This window comes from Oryza glaberrima, chromosome 11 (genome assembly GCF_000147395.1).
Source record: "Oryza glaberrima chromosome 11, OglaRS2, whole genome shotgun sequence".
Lineage (NCBI taxonomy): Eukaryota > Viridiplantae > Streptophyta > Magnoliopsida > Poales > Poaceae > Oryza > Oryza glaberrima.
In genome coordinates, this window is record NC_068336.1 from 1,844,247 (window position 1) to 1,866,725 (window position 22,479).

Consider the following 22,479-nt stretch of genomic DNA (forward strand, 5'->3'; position numbering starts at 1 on the left):
ATATATATATATATATATATATATACTCAAGAGTTATGATTATTTATCTATATAATTATTATTTTTTATATATTTGGTTGATAGCTAAAAAGAAGAGGAGAAATAGGAGAGACAGAAGGGAGATGGGATCCCTCTTCAGATGGATGGGATGGTTTTTTTTTTCTTTCTGAAACTTATATACATGCACAGGGAGAGGGAAACATACATATTTCTTTTCTCATGCACAGGGAAAGGGAAACATACATATTTCTTTTCTCAAAGATAAGATCTAATGGTGAAAACTAATAATTTAATGGTTAAAAATATTTGGTCTAATTTGAATTTAAATAATATCGAAAAGAAGGAGGGTGCACACCGGCCTTGGAACATGGGGGAGGAGGGCATATGTACGTTTCTACGTAAGTGTATAGGACAGTGATTTAGTTTTATTTTCTAAAAAATATTATAAATATTTGTGATTTCCATCAAACTAAAATAGCATGAAAATAGGAGAGAAAAGGAACAGAGGGGAGAGCGTACACGGAAGAAGATCACGTACACGGACACGTACATAAGTGGTATCGGTGGGGATGTGATTTTCTTTTTTTGAAAAATAGATCTAATGACATATAATGCCGGGTCCACCATATAAGTGTAAATCTAATATATGAAAATCTAAAATAGTGGGTCCACCGGTTAATTAGAATGCCACATGGCAGTTTAGGAGCGCTTTTAGGAGGCCACGTGGCGACTTGAGAGCGTTTGTAGGAAGTTTCATGGACTTTTAGTATATAATACTCCAGATAGATTGCTCCATGATTTGACAATATGGTGCTACCATAAACATTTGCTAATGACGTGCCCGAACATCCCATGCGACACCCTATATAATATCCAATGTGACACGCCAAAACTTTACACCCCTGGATCTAAACACCCCCATACTCTACCACACCATGACACCCTGAACAATGGTGTGGCTAGTATAGAGTAACACGCCTTGATTTTTTTTTATCAGCATGAAAGTGTCGTTGTTCTGTCACACTAATTAAAATAATATGGCAGAAAAGTTCAAATTCGGGGAGTTTATCCTTGAAATTTTTTTAGAAAAAATCAAAAAAAAATCTAGTACAGGGATTTATTCTACTGCAAGTCTACATCCCAATGTTAGTTGTACTCAATATATAAATAAAGATAAACTACACTTTATATGCATGCAGTATCGTACTGCACACAATTCACTTTGTACATTGCTCAAGTCAGTGCGATGTTAACTTTTTATCAAAGTTTGGCTATTCGTTTTATTCAAAATTTTTATTAAAAAATAAAAATATTTAAATCATGCTTAAAGAATATTTTATGATAAATCAAGTCACAATAAAATAAATAAATTACATAATTTTTTTAATAAGATAAATGTTCAAATGTATCTTAAAAGCCGAACGGCATTATACATTAGAAAAGAGAGGGAGTATATATACGTGCATGTCGATTGAGCATATGGATGAATATATCCAGCTACCCCTTGCCTTTTTCTCTCCAATTATATCGATCCCTTCAATTGTTCCTGCAGACATGTGTGCATGAGGACAACTGCGCAGTAGATTCCTTGGAGAGAGATCGGCATGCATGCATGATATTTGTCTTTAATTTTTACTCCCTTCGGTCCCTTACATTAATGTAAGGGATTTTGATATTTTATTTGTCTTGTTTGATCATTCGTCTTATTAACAAAATTGAAATTATTATTATTATTTTGACTTACTTTATTATCAAAATATTTTAAGCACAACTTTTTATTTTTTATATTTGCACTAATTTTTTTAATAAAATGATTGTTCAAATCTTGTAAATAAAATGTTAAAATCCCTTGTATTAGGTAGCAGAGTGAGTATCTGTGACTCAACACCAGTAAAACTGCGCGCGCGGTTAATTAATTACTGTCCATCCATATGCATATGACCAGCAGCAGTGGAGATCATAGACATGACATGCATTACAGCTACTGCTATAGGTAACAGTTAACAATGGCTATTAGCTACGTATACGTACGTACCGGCTGGTACGTACTTCTCGCTCGTCTTCGCTGTATAGAATACTGTAGAGGAGAGGCCCACGGTACCATGCTCTCATCAGTCACTGCAACTGTTAAAAACATCTCGCAATAAAAGCGTTGTCTCCCATGGTGGGTTCCTCCCCAACTGTTCCCGGCTTGGATTTCCACTGTTTGCCTGCCCCTGTCCTCTTATGCATGCTCCCCTCTCATCATATTGCCAATATTAATTGATTATTAATCTCTCTTTCCTTCATCGCATACACACACAAACGCCAATGACACCATGGATGAGAGCTAGCTGAGCTTAGCTGTTCGCTCTCATGGCCGGCCCTACAGCGCCTTCATTTCATGCTGTATATACAGTTCTTGATTTGTCAAATTGATTAGCTAGTGTGGCCATGATCCATGAATCTTAATTATGTCGTGACGAATCCAATTATCTCCATCGATATCGATCCTTTCTTTGTCGTACTCTCTCTCGCTCGCTTCACCTGTTTTCTGCTAGACTTTTGGTACCACTGCCTGGATCTATTGATCGTCTATCAACTGCTGCAATACGGCGATCGAGTTCATGTTTTGTTCATCGATTAGCAAGAGCTGGGGATTTAATTAGCGTCAGATCGAGCCCCGATAATTCCTTTTGTTTCCAGCTAATTGTCCGTGCACGCAAACATGTGGCACTGTTCTTCTTCCTCTTCTTTCTTTTGGTTGCCTGTTTGCTTATAGTAGTAGTACATGCTGTTTCCATGCTGAGAATCTTTACAGTGATCCAACGTCCCATCAATTGAATGGTGTTACCTAAGCTTAGCTCCATCCGGCCTGTCTGACGATGAGCTCCATATATATTTTATCTTGGAGAATGAATGAGATAAAGGGTATGTTTGCGAGAGGTTAAGATTCTAAGAAGCAGCTGGTTGGTAGCCAGCTTATGAGAATCTGGAAAAGCTGGGTTTCCCAGCTTTTAGCTTCTAGTTCATTTTATGAATTCTACAATTACAGCTTCTCAAAATCTGGACCAAAAGCTGTACTGATTGGGGGAGCTTCTGATTCTCGAAGAAGTTGCAGCGGCTGGAAGCTCTCCCAAATAGGCCCAAAGATGGTGATGAACAGTACCTCTAATGCTGATCCATCTCTTTTATTACTCATGTTCAGAGAGTTTGGGAAACAGGGAGGCATGGCATGAATAGATGCCCTTTTTTTTTGTTCAAGCAGGAAAAGGAATAATATAGCTCAACACTTTGTGCCATGCTGGAATAGTGCTAGCTCTATCTCCAGCTGATCATTTGGTAGTAGTGTTTTAAAGCTTTTGACCTGACCTGACTGTGCCTGATGGTGGCGCCTAGCTATTAGAGAAGATCGAGAGAACAGGAAAGGGAAAAGAACAATAAACATGCGTGCGTGCATATCATATCGCCAAGTGTGTATACATATTTCCATGCCAATGGGAGAACACACACAAAGAAGGACCACCAAGCACGCTGCAGTGCGTCATATCATATCACTGCGATCTATCGAATTCTCCGTTTGGCATCATGCACATTCTCTGCTAGAATATACTACTAGTACAAGCTCAATGGATCTAGCACCAAAAAAAATTGAGCTATTTTTTTTTGACCGGGAAACAGTGGGGGAAGCCCCCACGGTTAATTTTCATTTATATAGAGGAAAAAAAAAGAAACTGTACAGAAGAAGAAGAATTACAAAGCATCAATCCATAATTGAAAAGAAGATCTATTAGCTACTTTAAGCCTAGTTAAATGTAGGCTTAACTCTTCCCTCAAGTTCCCCTTCCAGCGAGAAATGGAAACACTGATGTTGTTAAAAATGAGATCATTTCTTTGTTTCCAAATCAACCAGCAGGCTACCAGAAAGATTTCCATAAAACAGGAATTTCGAAAACCATGTCTCTGGTCCTGCACCATCTGATAAATGTCCAGGGTAGTATCCCATGAAAACCCAATTGAGTTCCAGCATGCAGATGCAAAAGGGCAAGATGTACTTGTGAGTTACTGTTTATGTGAGCTAGTAGTATATATATTATTAATCATGTTTGTACTAATTAAAAATTATTGATGTATTAATTTAGCCCATACTAACTAAAAATTGGAGGTTTAGACTATACTATTAATTTAGCGTATGCAAACTTTATAAAACAGACCTTTCATGCATGTCTCATCAGAAATATACTCCCTCTTTTGAAAAAGACAAGGCGTATTTCATTTCATTATGACAAGCACTAGAACAATTGTGCAATCCCTACCAGCATATTACCGTCGGTTTATTGTCAATCATATTACTGATGGTGGCAGTGAACTCAGCCACCCCTCTAATTATAAATTTTGCAAATCAAGCCTTAAACTTCTTAATATAAAAAATCAATTCTAAATAGATAGCTACATATAAAATTAAAACAAGATCAATATATTTTTCATAGCAAAGCACACTTCATGAAAATTTTATTTTACCCATATCAAAATACGGGTATTCAGTTATTGATAAAGAAACAGACGGTGTACTATATTTCATACTTCCCCTTGACCTAATGTATAAGTGCAAGTTTAATAGTACAGTCCACTACTAGCTCAAATTCATTTATAGCCAATTTAATAGTTAATTTATATAATAGTTGCTTACTATACTATTAATATACGGTCTCACCTGTCATACACATATTACGTCTTAAGTCTGTGCTGCAGCTGGCTATATATCTGTAGCCCGCTATTTTTCTCTCATTTTTTATCTTATTAAAATATATTTGTAGCTGACTAATAGTCTACTATTATACATGCTCTAATTTTGCCATTTCACATGAAAAGAAAATCCCCAAGTACTCAACTCAAGCAGTAATTAAACAGTAGCACTCCAGTGTTTATATAGGTCAATTAAAGGGATAAAGTATTGTTTTAGGATCCAGCGCTAGGGTAGGGTGTCGCATGGAAACCCACTCTTCGTTCACTCTTGACTGACGAGAAAACGCATGCGTTGATGGCCGGGCTACTGAAAGCTGCTAAACTCGCATTGCTGTAAGATTAACGAACCAATAATATGCTGCAGCGGCCGCAGATAGCTGCAGGCAGGCCTTGCTGATGGCACGCACAGCAGAGGCAGAAGCCGCCCAGGACAGAGGAGTCTGGACTCAGGAGGAGGAGGTGTCACGTCAAGACAGGAGGCCCATGACTTTTTCTCTGCACTTGATTGCTTTGCGTTTGCAGCTAGCTGCCTCCTTTCCTTTTTGTGTCGCACCTCTCACATTTGCACCGGTGTCAGAGTCTCTCGATCGTCTGCACTGATGATCGATGTACTCCTACTACCTTTTCTTCTAGGCTTTCTTCAGCAAACAAGCTGCAAACAAGGCCTTGGGATGTTGACTGTTCAGCTAGCTGAGCATGAGCCGAGTAGCTAACCCCCGGCATGCATGACACAAATAGCCTTTGGACTTCGGTGCTGGTTTTCAGCGACTGGATTTCTAGCCTGAAAACCCCGTGTCTCCGTCGCACGAAACGTGTTGCTTTGTTCCTGTCTCACTCGAAAGAAGCGCCTGGTCGAGCCAACACCACTCTGCCTAAGTATTGGGCTTTGCAGGTAGCCAGATCGAACGGACGGCCTGGTTCCAGGCTTCGCAGCGCACGCGCTCCAGTGGTGCGAGGCCCAGAAGAGGGGAAAGCTAACGGCCGCTGCAACCGCGGGCTCCAGCCCAGCCCACACGCAGAAAACCGCAGGCCCCGTATGCGGAACGAGTGCTCCCGTCCTTGCTGGATCAGCCCGTGTCCGACCGCTACCCACCAACCTGGAACTCGCGCAAACACCAGGATTTCGTGCGGTTTTAGACCGCTTTTCGGGGACAAAATAGCGTGCGCGCCGCAACCAGATTGAGCCGAGGCGCTAAGAGCAGGTACAATACTAGACTAACAGTTATAAATATATTTTAATAAGATAAAAGATGAAAGAGAAGAGGAGTGGGCTACAAATTTATAGCCAGCTGTAGCACGGACTCCAAGACGCAATATGTGTATGACAGGTGGGGCCATATATTATAATACTACCTCCGTTTTTAATAGATGACGCCGTTGACTTTTTATCACATGTTTGACCATTCGTCTTATTCAAAAATTTACGTAATTATAACTTATTTTGTTATGAATTGTTTTATCACTTATAGTACTTTAAGTGTGATTTATATCTTATACATTTGCATAAAATTTTTAAATAAAACGAATGGTCAAACATTTGAGAAAAAGTCAACGGCGTCATCTATTAAAAAACAGAGGTAGCAGTATAGTAAGCAACTATTGTATGAATTGGCTATTAGATCGGATATAGATAAGTTGAAGCTTGTAGTGGGCTGTACTTGCTCTCAGCGGTGTTGGTCACCGCCTCACCGGCCGTTTCAAATCCCAACTGCCAGACAGAGTCATACACGTACCGAACACGGTCCTTTGAGCTTCGTACTAGGATGTCCCTCTCTTCAGACAACATGGTATACGTTTTGGTGGAGTATCATGTCAAGGAGCAAATGTGACAAGGCAATCAACCATATCTCTACTCTACATAAACAAATCCGGAGCCGTTCACGCGTTGCAATTTCATTAATCGCAGTTATTCACATAGGTTCTGGACTTCTGGTTCCGATGAAAGCCAGTCTCGTGGTGCTCGCGGCCGCCGTGGCGGCGGCGGCGGCGTTGTTGGTGTCCCTGGACCCCCGGAGCGACGACGTGCCAGTGCTGGAGATACGGGAGCGCGACGTCGAGCTGATCACCGTGGACGCCGGCGGCGCGGTCGGGCCGGAGAGCGTGGCGTTCGACGGCGACGGCGAGGGCCCGTACACGGGCGTGTCGGACGGGAGGGTGCTCAAGTGGCTTCCCCTGGAGCGCCGCTGGGTCGAACACTCGTCCGCCGTCATCGAGCCACAACTGTAAGCTTTAATCCCTATCTATCTGTTTCTGTTGAATGAATGCTGGTTGATCCTGCGATTCATCCCATAGTACTGTTCCCTCGTTCTGCATGCATTTACTTGCGTGTGATGCTACTCAGATCTAAGTACAGTTGCAACTCCTCTCAGCAATGATAATTCTTGGCATGTGTACTTAAGTCTATTATTCCCCTGTCCTACAGAAAGTAAATCAATTTATGTAGCAGAGCTGCCGCATCATTGATTTGCAATGGCTTTCGGCACACTTCCATTGCATATGATTCTTCTTCGATAAGATTGCACGATGCTGGTAGCTGAAATCTCATAGTAATAATCATATTCACTGAAAACAATACCACGATGCTCAACCCGCATCCACCCAAATACTACACTATCCATCTTCTCTGTCTTCATGGACGGTCACCGGCCGTCGCCTGTAGCTTTCTTTCCTTTTCCAACACACCTATGGCAGCTTGATTAGCTAACCAACCAAGCGCAAAGTATCTTGATACATCATACATGTACTGCAACTCTAACGACATGTTATCTTCATGGGCACATGGTAGTCTTACATTTGCTTTGCCAATCTACTGAAAACTCACTTATGGCCTCATCTACCTTATGCTGTTTACTTTTAATGGATATAATTGGAAGCTCTTTTGGGACCATGCCAACATATTGGCGCATCATTCTGTAAGACTGTAACGTTCTGAAATCTGAACTAGGTAGGGTAAGTTCAAATAAGTTATCGCCGTGTTTAGTACCAAAGTTTTTTTTTTTCCAAACTTCCAACTTTTCCATCACATCAAAACTTTTCTACACACATAAACTTCTAATTTCCGTTACATCGTTCCAATTTCAACCAAACTTCTAATTTTTGTGTGAACTAAACACAGCCTATGTTGAGATTGGTTCCTTTTTTATGCATTTTTTAGTTTCTTCTGAAAAAAAATGTTGTTTTAGGTCAACAACGGTTGTCGTTTGTACACGATGGGATCATGGGATGGTTATGGGGCACCGAACTTAAAATACACTTTAAAATGTCGATCTTCTTTTTTCAAAGTTCAGAGATAGATGTCCACTTTTCATACACTATTTGTTCTCTTAAAAGAACGTCTTATTCAATCGACGTACATTACAAAGTAGTAGTAGTCATCACTATTTAACGCTGAATAGAGAAGCATCTTTCAGGAATAGTTGATGTTGTACCTAAGATTAGCCTGCTGCTCTTCATGTAAAATTGCAGAGAATGAGTAATAAGAAACTCTAAAAAAATGTGAAACATACTCGTATTTCAGGTAGTAGTTGCGAGTTGCAACCGTGAGACAGGAACACGCCTGTCAGCATGGACACAGTGGCAACTATTGGACCGTACACTGGTCTTGGATCTTTCTTTCTCTTTCACCATTAAAATTTTAATGGTTGTAGATATGGAGATGGCAATGCATTTACTATCCTACCATGATCAATAAATCAACACCTAGGAAGTTAGGATCGGTCTGCAGGTAGCATAAAACCAACCCATACTCTGCCTAGTGGGGGAACACTCCCATTTGTGGGTAGCTCACCAAAAGCCTAGCTTACTTAGCTACGATGAACACCACGGCCAAGCTCTTGGCGCTCGCCGTCTTCGCGGCGGCGGCGATCTTGTCGCTGGACTCGCGGAGCGACGTGAGGCAGCTGGAGATAAGGGACGGCGACGTCGAGCTGATCCCTCTGCTCGACGGCGCCGCGGGGCCGGAGAGCATAGTGTTCGGCGACGCCGGCGATGGGCCCTACACGAGCGTGTCTGACGGGAGGATCCTCAAGTGGCTGCCGCCGCCGGAGCGCCGGTGGGTCGAGCACTCCTGCTCCGTGCCGGAGCTGTAAGTCTTTTTCCACTTTTGGAAACTATTCAGTATTCACCCGTGTTGCTAGCTGCCTAGTATAGTTCTCTGTTGTTCTCATGATTTGGTTAGTAGTAGTTGGTTGGTTAGTTTACGATCCAGGTCCAGGGACCGGACAAATACAGTTGCACTGTCCAAATCCCCAATTAATTGATGATTAATTGTGAGCTTAATATGGCCTGTGAGGCTGTGAGTTACATCTGTACATATAGAAAACAACTGAAAAGTTCTTGGTATAATTCAACTTCAGAGTTCATATCATCAACAATGTTATTGTTCAGTTCATTTCATTTTCACTACTCCTTTTTGACTATCATTTATGCTATGGTCCAAATAATATTTATAGTATGGCAGATTCCGTCCTGAATTGTTGGAACTGCATTTATCGATTGATTGGTCGTTGACCTGAACTGCTGCAGGTTGGATAGCTGCAGAGGATCCAAGGACACGAAACGGGAGCAGGAGTGTGGGCGTCCACTGGGCCTCAAGTTCAATAGCAAGACTGGTGAGCTGTACGTCGCAGATGCGTACCTTGGGCTGAGAGTGGTCAGTCCGGGTGAGAACGTGTCTAGGCCGCTTGTTCCTAAGAGGACAGGAAGCCCATTCAGCTTCTCCAACGGCGTTGAGATTGACCATGAAACTGGAGTAATCTACTTCACCGAGACCAGTACAAGGTTTCAGAGAAGGTACTGGACCAATAAAATAAATAAATTTATTATTATCACTCATCAGTTTGTTATTTTTTTAATGAACAATTCATGTAATATATATATATATATATATATATATATATATATATATATATATATATATATATATAATTTTTCATTCAAATTATTTGTAGGGAGTTTCTAAACATAGTTATAACGGGTGACAACACTGGAAGATTGTTGAAATACGATCCAAAGGAAAACAAGGTTGAAGTCTTAGTTGATGGCCTACGTTTTCCTAATGGTTTGGCTATGAGCATCGATGGTTCTTATTTGCTACTTGCGGAAACCACAACGGGTAAGATCCTAAGATATTGGATTAAAACACCAAAAGCATCAACTATTGAAGAAGTTGCGCAACTACCTGGGTTTCCAGACAACATTAAGATGAGTCCTAGAGGAGGGTTTTGGGTTGGTCTTCATGCCAAGAGAGGGAAGATCGCTGAGTGGTCAATTTCTTACCCTTGGCTAAGGAAACTAATCTTGAAGCTACCAGCTCAACGCATTCAACGCATCACATCGTTCTTGACAGGATTTGGTCGTCAAGTGATAGCTTTGAGGTTGAGTGAGGATGGGAAGACCATAGAAGCAATGAGTGTTCATGGTGATGTCAGGAAGTTGTTCAAGTCTATTAGCGAAGTTGAAGAAAAGGATGGGAACCTCTGGATAGGATCTGTTTTGTCACCTTTTCTTGGGCTTTATCGTATATAGTTTAATACATAGAGAGAGAATGCATAAGTTATAAAGGTAGTGAAGATAATAGTATACAAGCGTGGTGTTATGATATGAAGCATATGTAACAAAATAATAGATCTAGCATTTAGTGAGTGTTCAAAATAATGGTTGCCAATTTTTTATTGAAAAAGCTAATGTCTATCATCATTACCAGCAACAAGACTTAAGATTACAATGGTATGAATAAAAAACCACCTGAACAACTCTATATTTCTAATTAGAAAGCTATGTATTGTGCAGTAATGTTAGGTTGTTTATGAGTTTTTTTTTTCACCTATTCAATAAGATATTGAGTCTGGTTTGTATCGTAAAGTTTTGATTGCTCTTTTTTTCTTTAACTAATCAAAATATGAATTATGACGTAGATTGTGTTGATTTCCTTTTGAATTTTTTATGCTACTTAAACTTAGTATAAGCACAATTTTCATTGCGTGTAATTATTTTGTGAAGAACTTGAGCCTGACTGATTTTAAGAAAAAAAATTTACTTTTGGCCCTCAACTCTTAAAACCGTCGAACAAAAGATAAAGCCAAAATTAGATTAAAAGGCCATATTTGAGCGATCAAAAGTGGATTTGTTTATTTGTATTGTATAAGATCACAATGTGAACCAAAAGAAACACAGCAAAAGCCTCACACTATTGTGTTGTGAACAACATCCTTTCTCCCAAATTCTGCCTTTGATATGCGTATGTGACAAACAACCTTACCTTGGCAAGCTAGGCTACTCCTGTCATCCATCTTCAGACTTCAGAGCTTCAAAAGAAGTTGGTTGGTTTGGTTGTTTACACAAGCTTGCCAATTGCTCATGTCATGTGGTCACTCCCCAAGTCACCAGCATCATCACTCTCGCATGCTCCATTTCTCCCCCGAGCCTTGTGTGCAAGTCCGACTTGTCTTCTTCGCAGCAAAAACCACGCCGCCATCACAGCATTCGTGCATCCCACGAAACCCCCGTTGTCATGTCCAGATAAGAGCTCCACCCCTGACTCACACACACATCACCGAGAAGCAGAGAAGCAGAGCAAGTGCATCTCCCTCTCCCACCATTTGGTTCGATTCCCCTAAACCCCCGAGTCGTCGACGCCACAAACCCCGGCGACCACCATGGCCTCCTCCCTCCTCTCCTCCCCAAAACCCTCCTCCTTCTCCTCCGCAAACCCCACCTCCACTCCACGCCCACGCGCCCAAACCCTCTCCCCCTTCCGCGCCGCCGCCGCCCCACGCTTCTCCCATGGCCTCGCCGCCGCCGCAAACCCTAGCGCCTCCCGCCGCTGCTACCACCGCGCCTTCGCTCGCCCCGTCCGGGCGTCCATGGCGCAGCCGCGGCGCCCGGAGTACGTCCCCAACCGCATCGACGACCCGAACTACGTCCGCATCTTCGACACCACCCTCCGCGACGGGGAGCAGTCCCCAGGGGCCACCATGACCAGCGCCGAGAAGCTCGTCGTCGCGCGCCAGCTCGCCCGCCTCGGCGTCGACATCATCGAGGCCGGGTTCCCGGCATCCTCCCCCGACGACCTCGACGCCGTGCGCTCCATCGCCATCGAGGTCGGGAACACGCCCGTCGGGGAGGACGGCCACGTGCCGGTCATCTGCGGCCTCTCGAGATGCAATAAGCGAGACATTGATGCTGCCTGGGAGGCCGTGCGGCACGCGCGGCGGCCGCGCATCCACACCTTCATTGCAACCAGCGAGATCCATATGCAGCACAAGCTGAGGAAGACGCCCGAGCAGGTGGTGGCCATTGCCAAGGAAATGGTGGCCTACGCCCGCAGCCTAGGCTGCCCTGATGTCGAGTTCAGCCCTGAAGACGCTGGCAGGTATCACTTCTAATTGTAAATTTGTTCAACCTTTAGGTCCAATTTTTGAAATTGTAAGCCTTAAAATGACCAAAAGTTTCATACCTGGAGTAGGAATTACAATGTTGGTTGGAACTGGCATCTGACCTATTGGTTGGAGTAATAATCTAGATGTCTGAAAGTATTGTGAATGAAAGAGGTCCATCCTACTTTTGGGAAGCTAGGTTGATTTTGAGGCAAAGTGATATATACTTAGTATATGAAGCACTTACTTTACTTTGGTCTGGAGATTAAGTACTATGCATCATGTATACCCTACTTTGAACACATTCATCATTGACTCAGTGATGCTGGCATGTATCACTTCTAACTGCAAATTTGTTTGATTTTTAGGCCACTATTTTTGGCCCCTTTGAATTGGAGGATTGTCATAGGAATTTTGGAAGATTTAATTTCCCAAGGAATTTTTCCTACGAAACCCTTTGATTCATAGGAAAGTATAGGAAATTTTCCTTAGGATTGCATTCCTATAGCTCAATTTCATAGGAAAATAAGCAAGAGGTTCAATCTCTTGGAAACTATCCTTTGCTTTGTTTGTTTCCTATGATGCTATCAAAGGGACCCTTTTCATATTTCCTGTGTTTTCCATTCCTGTAGGATTAGGAAAACACACCACTTCAATTCCTGCGTTTTTCCTATTCCTGTGTTTTTTCTATCCTGCGTTTCAAAGGGGGCCTTAAACTGTAACCCTTGAAATGACCAAAAGTTTCATACCTGGAGTAGTAATTACAATGTGGTTCGGAACTGGCATCTGACTTATTAGCTAATAATCTAGATATTGGAAAGTACTGTGAATGAAAGAGGTCTATCCAACTTTTAATTGCAAATTCGTTCGATCATTAGGCTACTTTTAAAATAGTCAGCGTTGAAATGTCCAACAATTTCAGTCATTATGATGTGGGTTGGAATTGACACCATACCTAGTAATATATATGCCTAAGTACTGTGCATGTAAGAGGTCCATCCAACTTTAGTGAAGTGGGGTTGATTTTGAGGCGTGCAGTGTATGCCTAGTTGCTTACTATCAAGTACTGAATATACTTTGGTCTGTAAAGGAAAGTATTATGTATATTGTATCTTGGATACCTTCATCCTTGTACTGCTGGTAGATGTCTGCCAGCTACTGAAATTTTGTGGTTGTGTTCATCTTTAAATCTACACACGAAGCTTATTGTTGCATATCATTTACTGTACATTCTTTGCTTTCAAACATGTTGGTGCAAAATGAATGACTAAACATTAGCTCATGCCAAGCTATTGTCTGTGGTTTATTAGTCACAATCAATTAGCCTCCTTTTTTATGCGCAAAAGACTGTGGCATGATATGATTCACTCTGTCTTGCAGGTCAAACAGAGAGTTTCTATATCATATTCTAGAGGAAGTCATAAAAGCTGGAGCAACAACACTCAATATCCCAGACACTGTTGGATACACTCTTCCTTATGAATTTGGGAAGCTAATTGCTGATATAAAAGCAAACACTCCAGGAATTGAAAATGCTATTATTTCTACTCATTGCCAGAATGACCTTGGTCTAGCAACCGCCAATACATTAGCGGTACTACCTTTTCCATGTCTCTTTGATCCATTATCATTGGTTTAATCATGTCACTAATGTGACTTAACCTTTAGGGCACTCATGCAGGAGCACGGCAATTAGAGGTGACTATCAACGGTATTGGTGAAAGGGCTGGAAATGCTTCTTTGGAAGAGGTGAGCTCGTATACTATGTTTATGTTGTTTGTTGGTATTTTGCACATGTTCATCTAAATGGTTTGTAGAAGAATGAATGCAAGTAATATTGATTTCCTATATGTGCAACTTTTTTTTTTAAAAAAAAATCTTTTTCAGGTTGTGATGGCAATTAAATGTCGCCGAGAGCTCTTAGGAGGTCTGTATACTGGAATCAATACCCAACATATCACTATGTCAAGCAAAATGGTACAATTATGTTTGTTTTCTTGCTCTTTTTTTTTTATCTTTTGTCTTTTTCAGGTGACTGAAAATTTCATGCACTTCTGCAAATGCTCTGCCTATTCTAGGTACAAGAGCACAGTGGACTTCATGTACAACCACATAAAGCTATTGTCGGTGCCAATGCCTTTGCACATGAAAGTGGAATTCATCAGGTAACTAAATTTGCATTCTTGTCCTAATATTGCCATCAAATTTCTTGACTGGGTTCTCCGTAGTGCTGAAGGTGGTACCACAATGTCACATCTAGGTTCTTGTTTCTGTTTTTCATTTATCTATATTTTATAACTCTAAAAGTGTTTCTTGCCATCAATTTACATTTTAGGACTAAGGAATTGATTAGCATTACTGTTTATTTCCTATCTAAAATTTGGAAGTTTCAGAAATGTTTCTAGTTCTCAGTTTGCATATTTGCACTAGGAAAAAGTTTTGCTCACATTTTTATAGTATCACATACTGAGGGAAGTCAAATTATTTTTATGGATACCTTTTTTTAATCTCAGTTCCGAGGAATTCATTTTCTGATATATGATAGATCAATCATGGTTTTATATGAACCTTGCCTTGCATATTCTCATATTAACTGTGTTGGTTCTAGAGTAAAGTGATCTTGATATTCACTTTTGTTATTCTGTTTTCAGGATGGGATGCTTAAATACAAAGGAACTTATGAAATAATTTCTCCTGATGATATTGGTCTAACACGTGCAAACGAGTTTGGTATTGTTCTTGGGAAACTCAGGTATCATCCATACATATGTTCCCCCATAATTTGATTTCTTGCAAGTTGCAACATTCTCCCTGAGTGTTTCTCGAGGAGATATTTTTTCTACTTTATGCACTTTCTGCTAATTTGGTGCAAAATACACTTTCCAACTATCAAACACTTTATGTCGAATGGCCATATCATATGGATACTCCATGTAAGGTCTAAATTCCTAGAGATATGTATGCAGATCATGTCACAGTACAATTTTTACTTGAGAAATTGTGTGATGCCATCCTTTGCTTAAAGTTAGTGAATTTGCTTTTCTTTTTAAATTTTTTAGGTTAAACCTTGCTCACTTGACATTGAGGAAACCTCTACCTGGCCTGGTCATTTTTTTATCTATTTATCATATGTTTTTCTGTACTTCTCTAGAATAGAGATATTCTTTTTCATCTTTACTCTTGTATATTAGGTGAGGTTGATGCAGCAATCCTGCTCAAATACTTACGATAGGCTTGCAATTATTACTTAAATCTGATTTGAGATTATCAAACTCAAGTTCGTAATTTTGCTTTCTTGTCTTTTTTTTTTTCAGTGGAAGGCATGCTGTGAGATCTAAACTAGTGGAGGTATTGTATTTGTCTTTATTTTTCTAGTTAGAACTAAATGCCTTCTTTTCAGTTATCGTTGCTGAACACTACCTTGTCATCCAACACGTAGCTTGGATATGAAATCACTGACAAGGAATTTGAGGATTTCTTTAAACGCTACAAAGAGGTTGCAGAGAAGAAAAAGGTGACAGTTTCCTGAGTGCTCTGTTGCTCGATTGACATATTCAACCATTTTTTTTCTGTAAAACAGTAAGCATTTTGATAACTTCTAGCTTATGTGTTTTAAATCATTGTAGCGTGTAACTGATGAAGACATTGAGGCGCTGTTGTCTGATGAGATATTTCAGCCCAAGGTTTTTTGGTCCCTTGCTGATGTACAGGTATAATTTTGCCACATTTTACTATTTGGCTAATGGAGAAGTTGATATGTTAAAATTGATATGAAGCCTTTTTGCAGGCAACTTGTGGAACACTTGGTCTGTCTACAGCAACTGTCAAACTGATAGGTCCGGATGGAGAGGAGAAGATTGCATGTGCAGTTGGAACAGGTCCAGTTGATGCAGCTTACAAGGCTGTTGATGATATAATACAGGTGACAGTTGCAATATTCTTGATGGTTCTTGCACTAATATACCAGTTTAATGGGATGGAATATGGATGTGTTTTTTCAATATATGAGAATGAAACATCCTGCATCTGGTAACATAACTTTCAGCATGTTGCCTCCATGATAAATATACAAGAATCACAAGAATAGGAGATTCCATACTTAATAAGGATTAGCGTGTGATGTGTTACGACTTATGAGCATGCTTTCAACAAAATGAATGCACTATTTTGATGTTAACAGAGAAATTACCTACATCTACTTTCTTGATTTGTAAACTATCTGCATTCATTTTAGTAAAACTGGAGAAATTTTGAAACATCTAAGAATAATTTGCAATTCACAGATCCCAACTGTTCTTCGAGAATATAGCATGACATCGGTCACAGAAGGCATTGATGCAATTGCAACTACTAGAGTGGTTGTCACTGGAGATGTTAGCGACTCTAAACATGCTTTGACTGGTCACTCCTTCAGCCGGGCATTCAGGTTATAGTCCTTTATACTACCTTTTTTTTTTTCACTGGGCACCTTCCTTCTATGTTGTTTCCAACATCTATAATTGTTATTATCAATTTAATTTTTCACATGAACTAATAATTTCTTTGCCTATTGATCTCAGTGGGAGTGGTGCCGCACTGGATATTGTTGTTTCCAGTGTGCGAGCTTACCTGAGTGCCCTGAACAAGATGTCCAGTTTTGTTGGGGCTATCAAGGCTAGTAGTGAAGTATCTGAAAGCCAAAGAGTTCAAACCACAGAATGAGTCTTGACTTCCTTTTGGGTTTTCATATCCGATGGTTCTATGTTTCACATTCCCAGCAAGGAGTATGTGCTTGTTGAAACATGGTTTTTCCGTCCAGAAAAAACATGGTTCCGTTTAGTGCATCTGGAGGATGTTCTGGGTTTCTTGGTGGAGCCTGACTTAAGGTTGAACATCCAGGACGTTTTGGGATATGCAGTGTATAATTCATATTTGAAAACCGTATTTACAATAAGACAATAATAAATAATTGTTTGACATATGAGTATTGCAAAACTATTACTGTAAGAAATTAATCGTGAGACCAACCTACGGTTGTACAGTACCGAGAACTTCTGAATTGAAGGTCAGCATTTCGAGTTGAACTAAAAGAGTGATCAGCAGCAGGGACGCAGCGCCAAGTGGCCAGAATAGAAGCCAGAAGGAACGAATCCGAGGGGGAATCCCAACCAGAAGGTGCAAACGGCGATACCCACCAAGATAACATCCATCTTGAATCGGAATCGGATTAATCCTACTCCACTTCGCCACCCCTTCCTATAAATCGTTTCATGTCTACTATGGAGGACTCATCGTCTCATCCTGCCCACGCCCACGCGCTTGGTGATCAAGTAGAAAGACGGAGGACGCCGCTATGATTGGCCACGGAATTGCTCACGGATGGCCGGTGATCAGTCCATCGTCATGTCCGAGCAACAGCGAGCTGTGTTTTGCTTGACATTGATGGCCGTAACGTACGGCCACAGCCGGCAGCCAGCCGACGCCGAACTGCTGCAAAGGCTGCAACGTGCTGATCAGCCGCCGCCCATCCGCGGCGCTAGGGTGGTCGAAAACACCGAGCCTAATGTCTTGTTCGCGTATACTCCACACGATGGTTTATTGGTTTGTCACCGGAGTTCAACGACGACGACGGCGTTGCTGATTATTTTGCAGCCGATGATGACGAAGCTTACAGCAACGGTGGCTTCGGCGCGGTGCCGGCGTTGAGCGAGGCCATCGTTAGCCTGCCGGAGATGGCCGTCGGCTGCGGCTGCGGCGGCGGCGGCGAGGCGAGGGAGAAGGAGTGCGGGGTGTGTCTAGAGGGGTTCGAGGAGGGTGACAAGCTCAGGAAGATGCCATGCGAGCACTACTTCCATGAGAGCTGCGTTTTCAAATGGCTTCAGGTCAGCCGTCTTTGTCCCTACTGTCGCTTCGCCATGCCTGCGGCTGAGGAGGAACATAACAATGATGAAGAAGAAGACGAAGCAATGATATGCATCCGTTTCTTGTTCCCTGAGTAGATTAGTTTAATGTTCGGTATTCAGCAAGGAAGCACTTTTTTTCCCGCTTTGTTATGTTTAACGATGAAACTAGAAGAAAGTGTAGTTGCTCATACACTGGGGTTATGATATCTTTTGATTATATAGAGAGTATTCACCGTGCATCTTTCATGAAGGCAACTTCTTAAGTTAAATTATCGGAATTTTTTAAACAAAATTATAATATTAATCGCTCGTGAGACCAACTTCGTTGTAGTTTAAGCCATTCTTCAGATTGGAGTTAAAAATTTCTTGTCAAGTGGAAGAATTTCAGCGCCGAGACCTTCTGAATCGAAGGCCAACATTTCGAGTTGAAACTTATATTGTTTTGAGTTAATGGGAAAACGTTGCATGTAGAGGTGGCCACTGCAGATAGCGGCAGGGTCGACACAGGCACGCAGCACCGGAACACAAGAAACGAATTCGAGGCAGAATCCCAATCAGATCGAAGAAACAATAGTGATGTCCCAGTTAATCGAGAGTGATTCGGATTCCGATCTGCCTCTTACAAAAAGAAACGATTCTAGCAGCTTAATCAGCAATAGTTCAATACTCTGTTGGTTTTGCCCCATAGCCACCGTACGTCTCCGATCTACGTTCGCGGCCAATCCAGTCACATATCCACTTCAAAACTCAAAGCAACAATGGCCGATGAACAGATCAGAGACCTGAACTTGTCGGAGACCCATACGTTGCTGCTCATCAACCTTTATTTGTCACACGTACAGGGGCCGAGCTACGTTCCACACGGTGTTGAATCAGCATACATCCACATCAATTGTGATATCGAAGAAGATGACGACACGTACAGTGATGACGGGTTCTGCGCCGTCCCGGCCTCCAGCGACGCCATCGCTGCGCTGCCAGTGCCAGAGACGACGGTGAGTGAGACCGAGACGAGGGAGGAGGAAGCATGTGCAGTTTGCCTAGAGGGATTTAAGGAGGGTGACAGAGTCAAGAAGATGCCTTGCTCTCATGACTTCCACGCGAATTGCATCTCTGAATGGCTTAGGGTGAGCCGCCTCTGTCCACACTGCCGTTTTGCTCTGCCTGCTGAGAGGGATTCTGAACAGAAAAACACAGAAGAAGCGTGAGATAGAGCATATATGGATTTATGGTTATTGGAGTTTGGCTGCACATTGTAATGTCAAAAACATAATTGGTATTAGGAGTTTACAACGAATTAGAAATTAGTTTGATGCACATCTTTTTTTGTCCATGCAACTATGCAAGGTTATTTTTATTTTGAGTAAATTTAGGCAGTACAGTGGCAATAAAGGAACACGGAGACTATAAAGTGCACCTCATGTGCTTCCTCGGTGAGATGGGCCGTGCCGGCCTGTCACGAACAGGCCGACTGTGCTTGGGCCTGCGTCCCCCACCCATGCGTGCGTGCACCAGGAAAAAGTACACCGAAGGTCCCTCAACTTATCATCGAGTTACAAAATCGTCCTCCAACCGCAAAACCGGATACAACGCATCCCCCAATTTACAAAACCAGTGCAAACCAGGTCCCTTAGCGGTTTTGACCCCGGTTTTGTCTGACGTGGCGGCTGAGTCATCGTGGGACCCACGTGGGCCCCACATGTTAGGATGCCACATCAGCAGACCGGCATCTCCCCTTCCTCTCCTTTCCTCCTCCTCCTTTCTCTCTCTCTCTCTCTCACTCCTCTCTGGACTCGTCCGACGGCCGGCCGGCGACGCGGCAATGGAGGCACGGGAGAAAGGGAGGGCGGCAGCAGGGCGAGGCGGTGTCCGTGGATGCGGCGGCGGCGGCTACGACACGGGGCGAGGAAGTCCGACGGTCGACCGGCGACGCGGCACCGGAGACACAGGTGAAAGGGGAGGGCGCCTAGCTGCGGCCATGGCGCCACCGCTCGCCCGCCGACACCGTGTCGCCGGCCGGCCGTCGGACCTCCTCGCCCCGCGTCGCAGCCGAAGCCGCCTCGCCCTACCGCCGCCCTCCCCTTTCACCTGTGTCTCCGCCGCCGCGTCGCCGGCTGACCGTCGGACTTCCTCGCCCCGTGTCGTAGCCGCCGCCGCCTCTCCGCTGCCGCATCCGCGGACACCGCCTCGCCCTATCGCCGCCCTCCCTTTCTCCCGTGCCTCCATCGCCGCGTCGCCGGCCAGCCATCAGACCTCCTTGCGCCGGCGACCTCCTCCCCCCCGCCGGCCGACCCTGCACAGAGTCCAGAGAGGAGTGAGAGAGAGAGAGAGAGGAGGAAAGGAGAGGAAGGGGAGAGGCCGGTCTGCTGATGTGGCATCCTGACATGTGGGGCCCATGTGGGTCCCACGATGACTCAGCCGCCACGTCAGACAAAATCGGGGTCAAAACCGCTAAGGGACCTGGTTTGCACTGGTTTTGTAAGTTAGGGGATGCGTTGAATCCGGTTTTGCGGTTGGAGGACGATTTTGTAACTCGATGATAAGTTGAGGGACCTTCGGTGTACTTATTCCGCGTGCCCCACGACCGAGTTCGAACTTGATTCCGTCTCCGAACACGATCTGCATATCTCCCTGCAAAGCTCTTCAATAAATCTCTCTCTCTCTCTCTCTTTGTTTATTTTGAAAAAAGATATTCCAACAATAAATCTTGCAGTCTAGGTGGTATCACTGTATATCAATCTGTTCGTTCTGCCGGAATATGGCGGGTGAAGAACCATGGTCAAGCGAGGCCTCCGACGATGTCCCCGACACATCGCACATGTCGGACGAACAATTTCAACAGTTCATCGACCAGTACTGGGCAGAGCAAGGATTCAACATTTGGAGTTGGATTCGTGCTTCCAGGACGTCGTCAAGCTCCACGCCGGGGCCAACCAGGCGGACGGCGGCGTCATGGCAGGCCGTCACTTTCGACGGGGACGGCGTCGCGCGCTTCTCCGGCAACTCCGACCGTAGCGGCGGACTCGACGACCAAGCCACCAGCGGCTTCAGCATCGTGGACCTACTGGACGGTATCCTACAAGCGGATGACGACGGCAATGGCGGTGGAGCTACGCCGGCGTCGAGCATGGCGATCGTAAACCTGCCGGAGATTACCGTCGGCGACGAGAAAGGCGAGGCGAAGGACTGCCCGGTGTGCCTTCAGGGCTTCGAGGAGGGCGACAAGCTTAGGAAGATGCCGTGCGCTGATTCGCACTGCTTCCATGAGCAGTGCATATTCAGCTGGCTCCTGATTAACCGCCATTGCCCGCTCTGCCGCTTCCCGTTGCCTGCTGAGACGGAGGAGGATGAAGAGGTGGTCCAGGCAGAGAACGACGACGACGACGATGATGAAGAGACCATCCTATGTCTGCATCGACTGTTCGCTGATGCGGCTGATGAGTATACGAGTTGATCAGCATTGAGAGATGCAATTTCAGTTTTTGATGTAAATATGGATCTGAATTGCTGGCATTGTTCATTACACAATTATGCCATGTGAAAAGAGAATATCACGATTAATTAAGAGAATTTTTGAGATTGCTAATGCGCGCGCACGCGTGAGATCAGCAAGTCACGAGAGTTTCGGCGTCTGACATGGTCCTGCTGGGCCTCGTGACTTTGGAATCGCTAATTCGCGCGCCTCCTCCCACGCCTTTTTTACGTTTTTTTACCGATTTTTTTTCGGTTTTTCCCACTTTTTTCTGATTTTTTTAATCTTTTAGCATGTTTTGAGTTTGAAAGTTTTTAAATTTTGAGTAGAAAATTTTCAAATCTGAACTTGAAAGTTTTCAAATCTTGAGTTAAAAGTTTTCAAATCTCGATTTGAAAGTTTTCAAAATTTTCAAATATGGACTTGAAAGTTTTCGACTCTCAAATTAAAAGTTTTCAAATCTCGAGTTGAAAATTTTCAAATCTCAAATTGAAAGTTTTCAAAATTTTCAAATCTGGACTTGAAAATTTTCGAATCTTGATTCTCGAGTTGAAAGTTTTCAAAATTTGACTTTAAAATTTAAAACTTAAATCGAAAGTTTTCAAATCTAACTAAATTTTTTTTCAATCTATTAGTAAAAAAATCTTCCAAAAAAATCTCCAGAATCTTTCCTAATTACTATCATTAGTGTTAAGTATATTACTAATAGAGGTAGTTAAGGCTTAAGATGGGGGAGTGCTCGCTCGCACGCGCTAGCTAGGAGCCCCCTCGTGACTTATCAACGCGATTCAGTCATGTATGTATATATGCTCCCTATTAACACACTCAATTAGTATCTCCTGGTTGTAATTGGACAACTGACGTATATACATGCATGCAGTGATTAGAACATTTAACTAAACTTTTTGACATAAGATTTAATTTTAAAATTGAAAATTTTGAAAACTTCCAACTCAAATTATGAAAACTTTCCACTCGGTATTTTAAAACTTTCTATTCAAATTTGAAAGTTTTCAACTCACAA

General features: G+C 42.8%; 4 protein-coding genes across 4 annotated transcripts; all 4 read left to right on the plus strand.

Annotated features, from left to right (window-relative positions):
- Nucleotides 1-8,452: 8,452 nt before the first annotated feature.
- LOC127755500 (protein STRICTOSIDINE SYNTHASE-LIKE 10-like) lies at nt 8,453-10,598 on the plus strand. The gene is made up of 3 exons (XM_052281172.1): nt 8,453-8,809; nt 9,250-9,516; nt 9,675-10,598. The coding sequence occupies exons 1-3, from the start codon at nt 8,538-8,540 to the stop codon at nt 10,249-10,251; spliced, it is 1,116 nt and encodes a 371-aa protein (XP_052137132.1). The 5' UTR covers nt 8,453-8,537; the 3' UTR covers nt 10,252-10,598.
- A 563-nt stretch (nt 10,599-11,161) lies between these two features.
- Nucleotides 11,162-17,059, plus strand: LOC127755489 (2-isopropylmalate synthase A-like). The gene is made up of 12 exons (XM_052281162.1): nt 11,162-12,097; nt 13,482-13,695; nt 13,770-13,850; nt 13,989-14,078; nt 14,180-14,266; nt 14,753-14,853; nt 15,416-15,449; nt 15,541-15,615; nt 15,728-15,811; nt 15,889-16,023; nt 16,385-16,527; nt 16,661-17,059. Exons 1-12 carry the CDS (start codon nt 11,382-11,384, stop codon nt 16,800-16,802), a joined length of 1,902 nt encoding a protein of 633 aa, XP_052137122.1. The 5' UTR covers nt 11,162-11,381; the 3' UTR covers nt 16,803-17,059.
- Nucleotides 17,060-17,184: 125 nt separating this feature from the next.
- On the plus strand, nt 17,185-19,191 carry LOC127755512 (RING-H2 finger protein ATL34-like). Its single transcript, XM_052281185.1, has 3 exons — nt 17,185-17,673; nt 17,733-17,962; nt 18,826-19,191. The coding sequence occupies exons 1-3, from the start codon at nt 17,460-17,462 to the stop codon at nt 19,189-19,191; spliced, it is 810 nt and encodes a 269-aa protein (XP_052137145.1). The 5' UTR covers nt 17,185-17,459.
- A 1,550-nt stretch (nt 19,192-20,741) lies between these two features.
- LOC127755514 (E3 ubiquitin-protein ligase SIRP1-like) lies at nt 20,742-21,437 on the plus strand. Its single transcript, XM_052281194.1, has one exon. It carries the CDS (start codon nt 20,742-20,744, stop codon nt 21,435-21,437), a length of 696 nt encoding a protein of 231 aa, XP_052137154.1.
- Nucleotides 21,438-22,479: the final 1,042 nt, after the last annotated feature.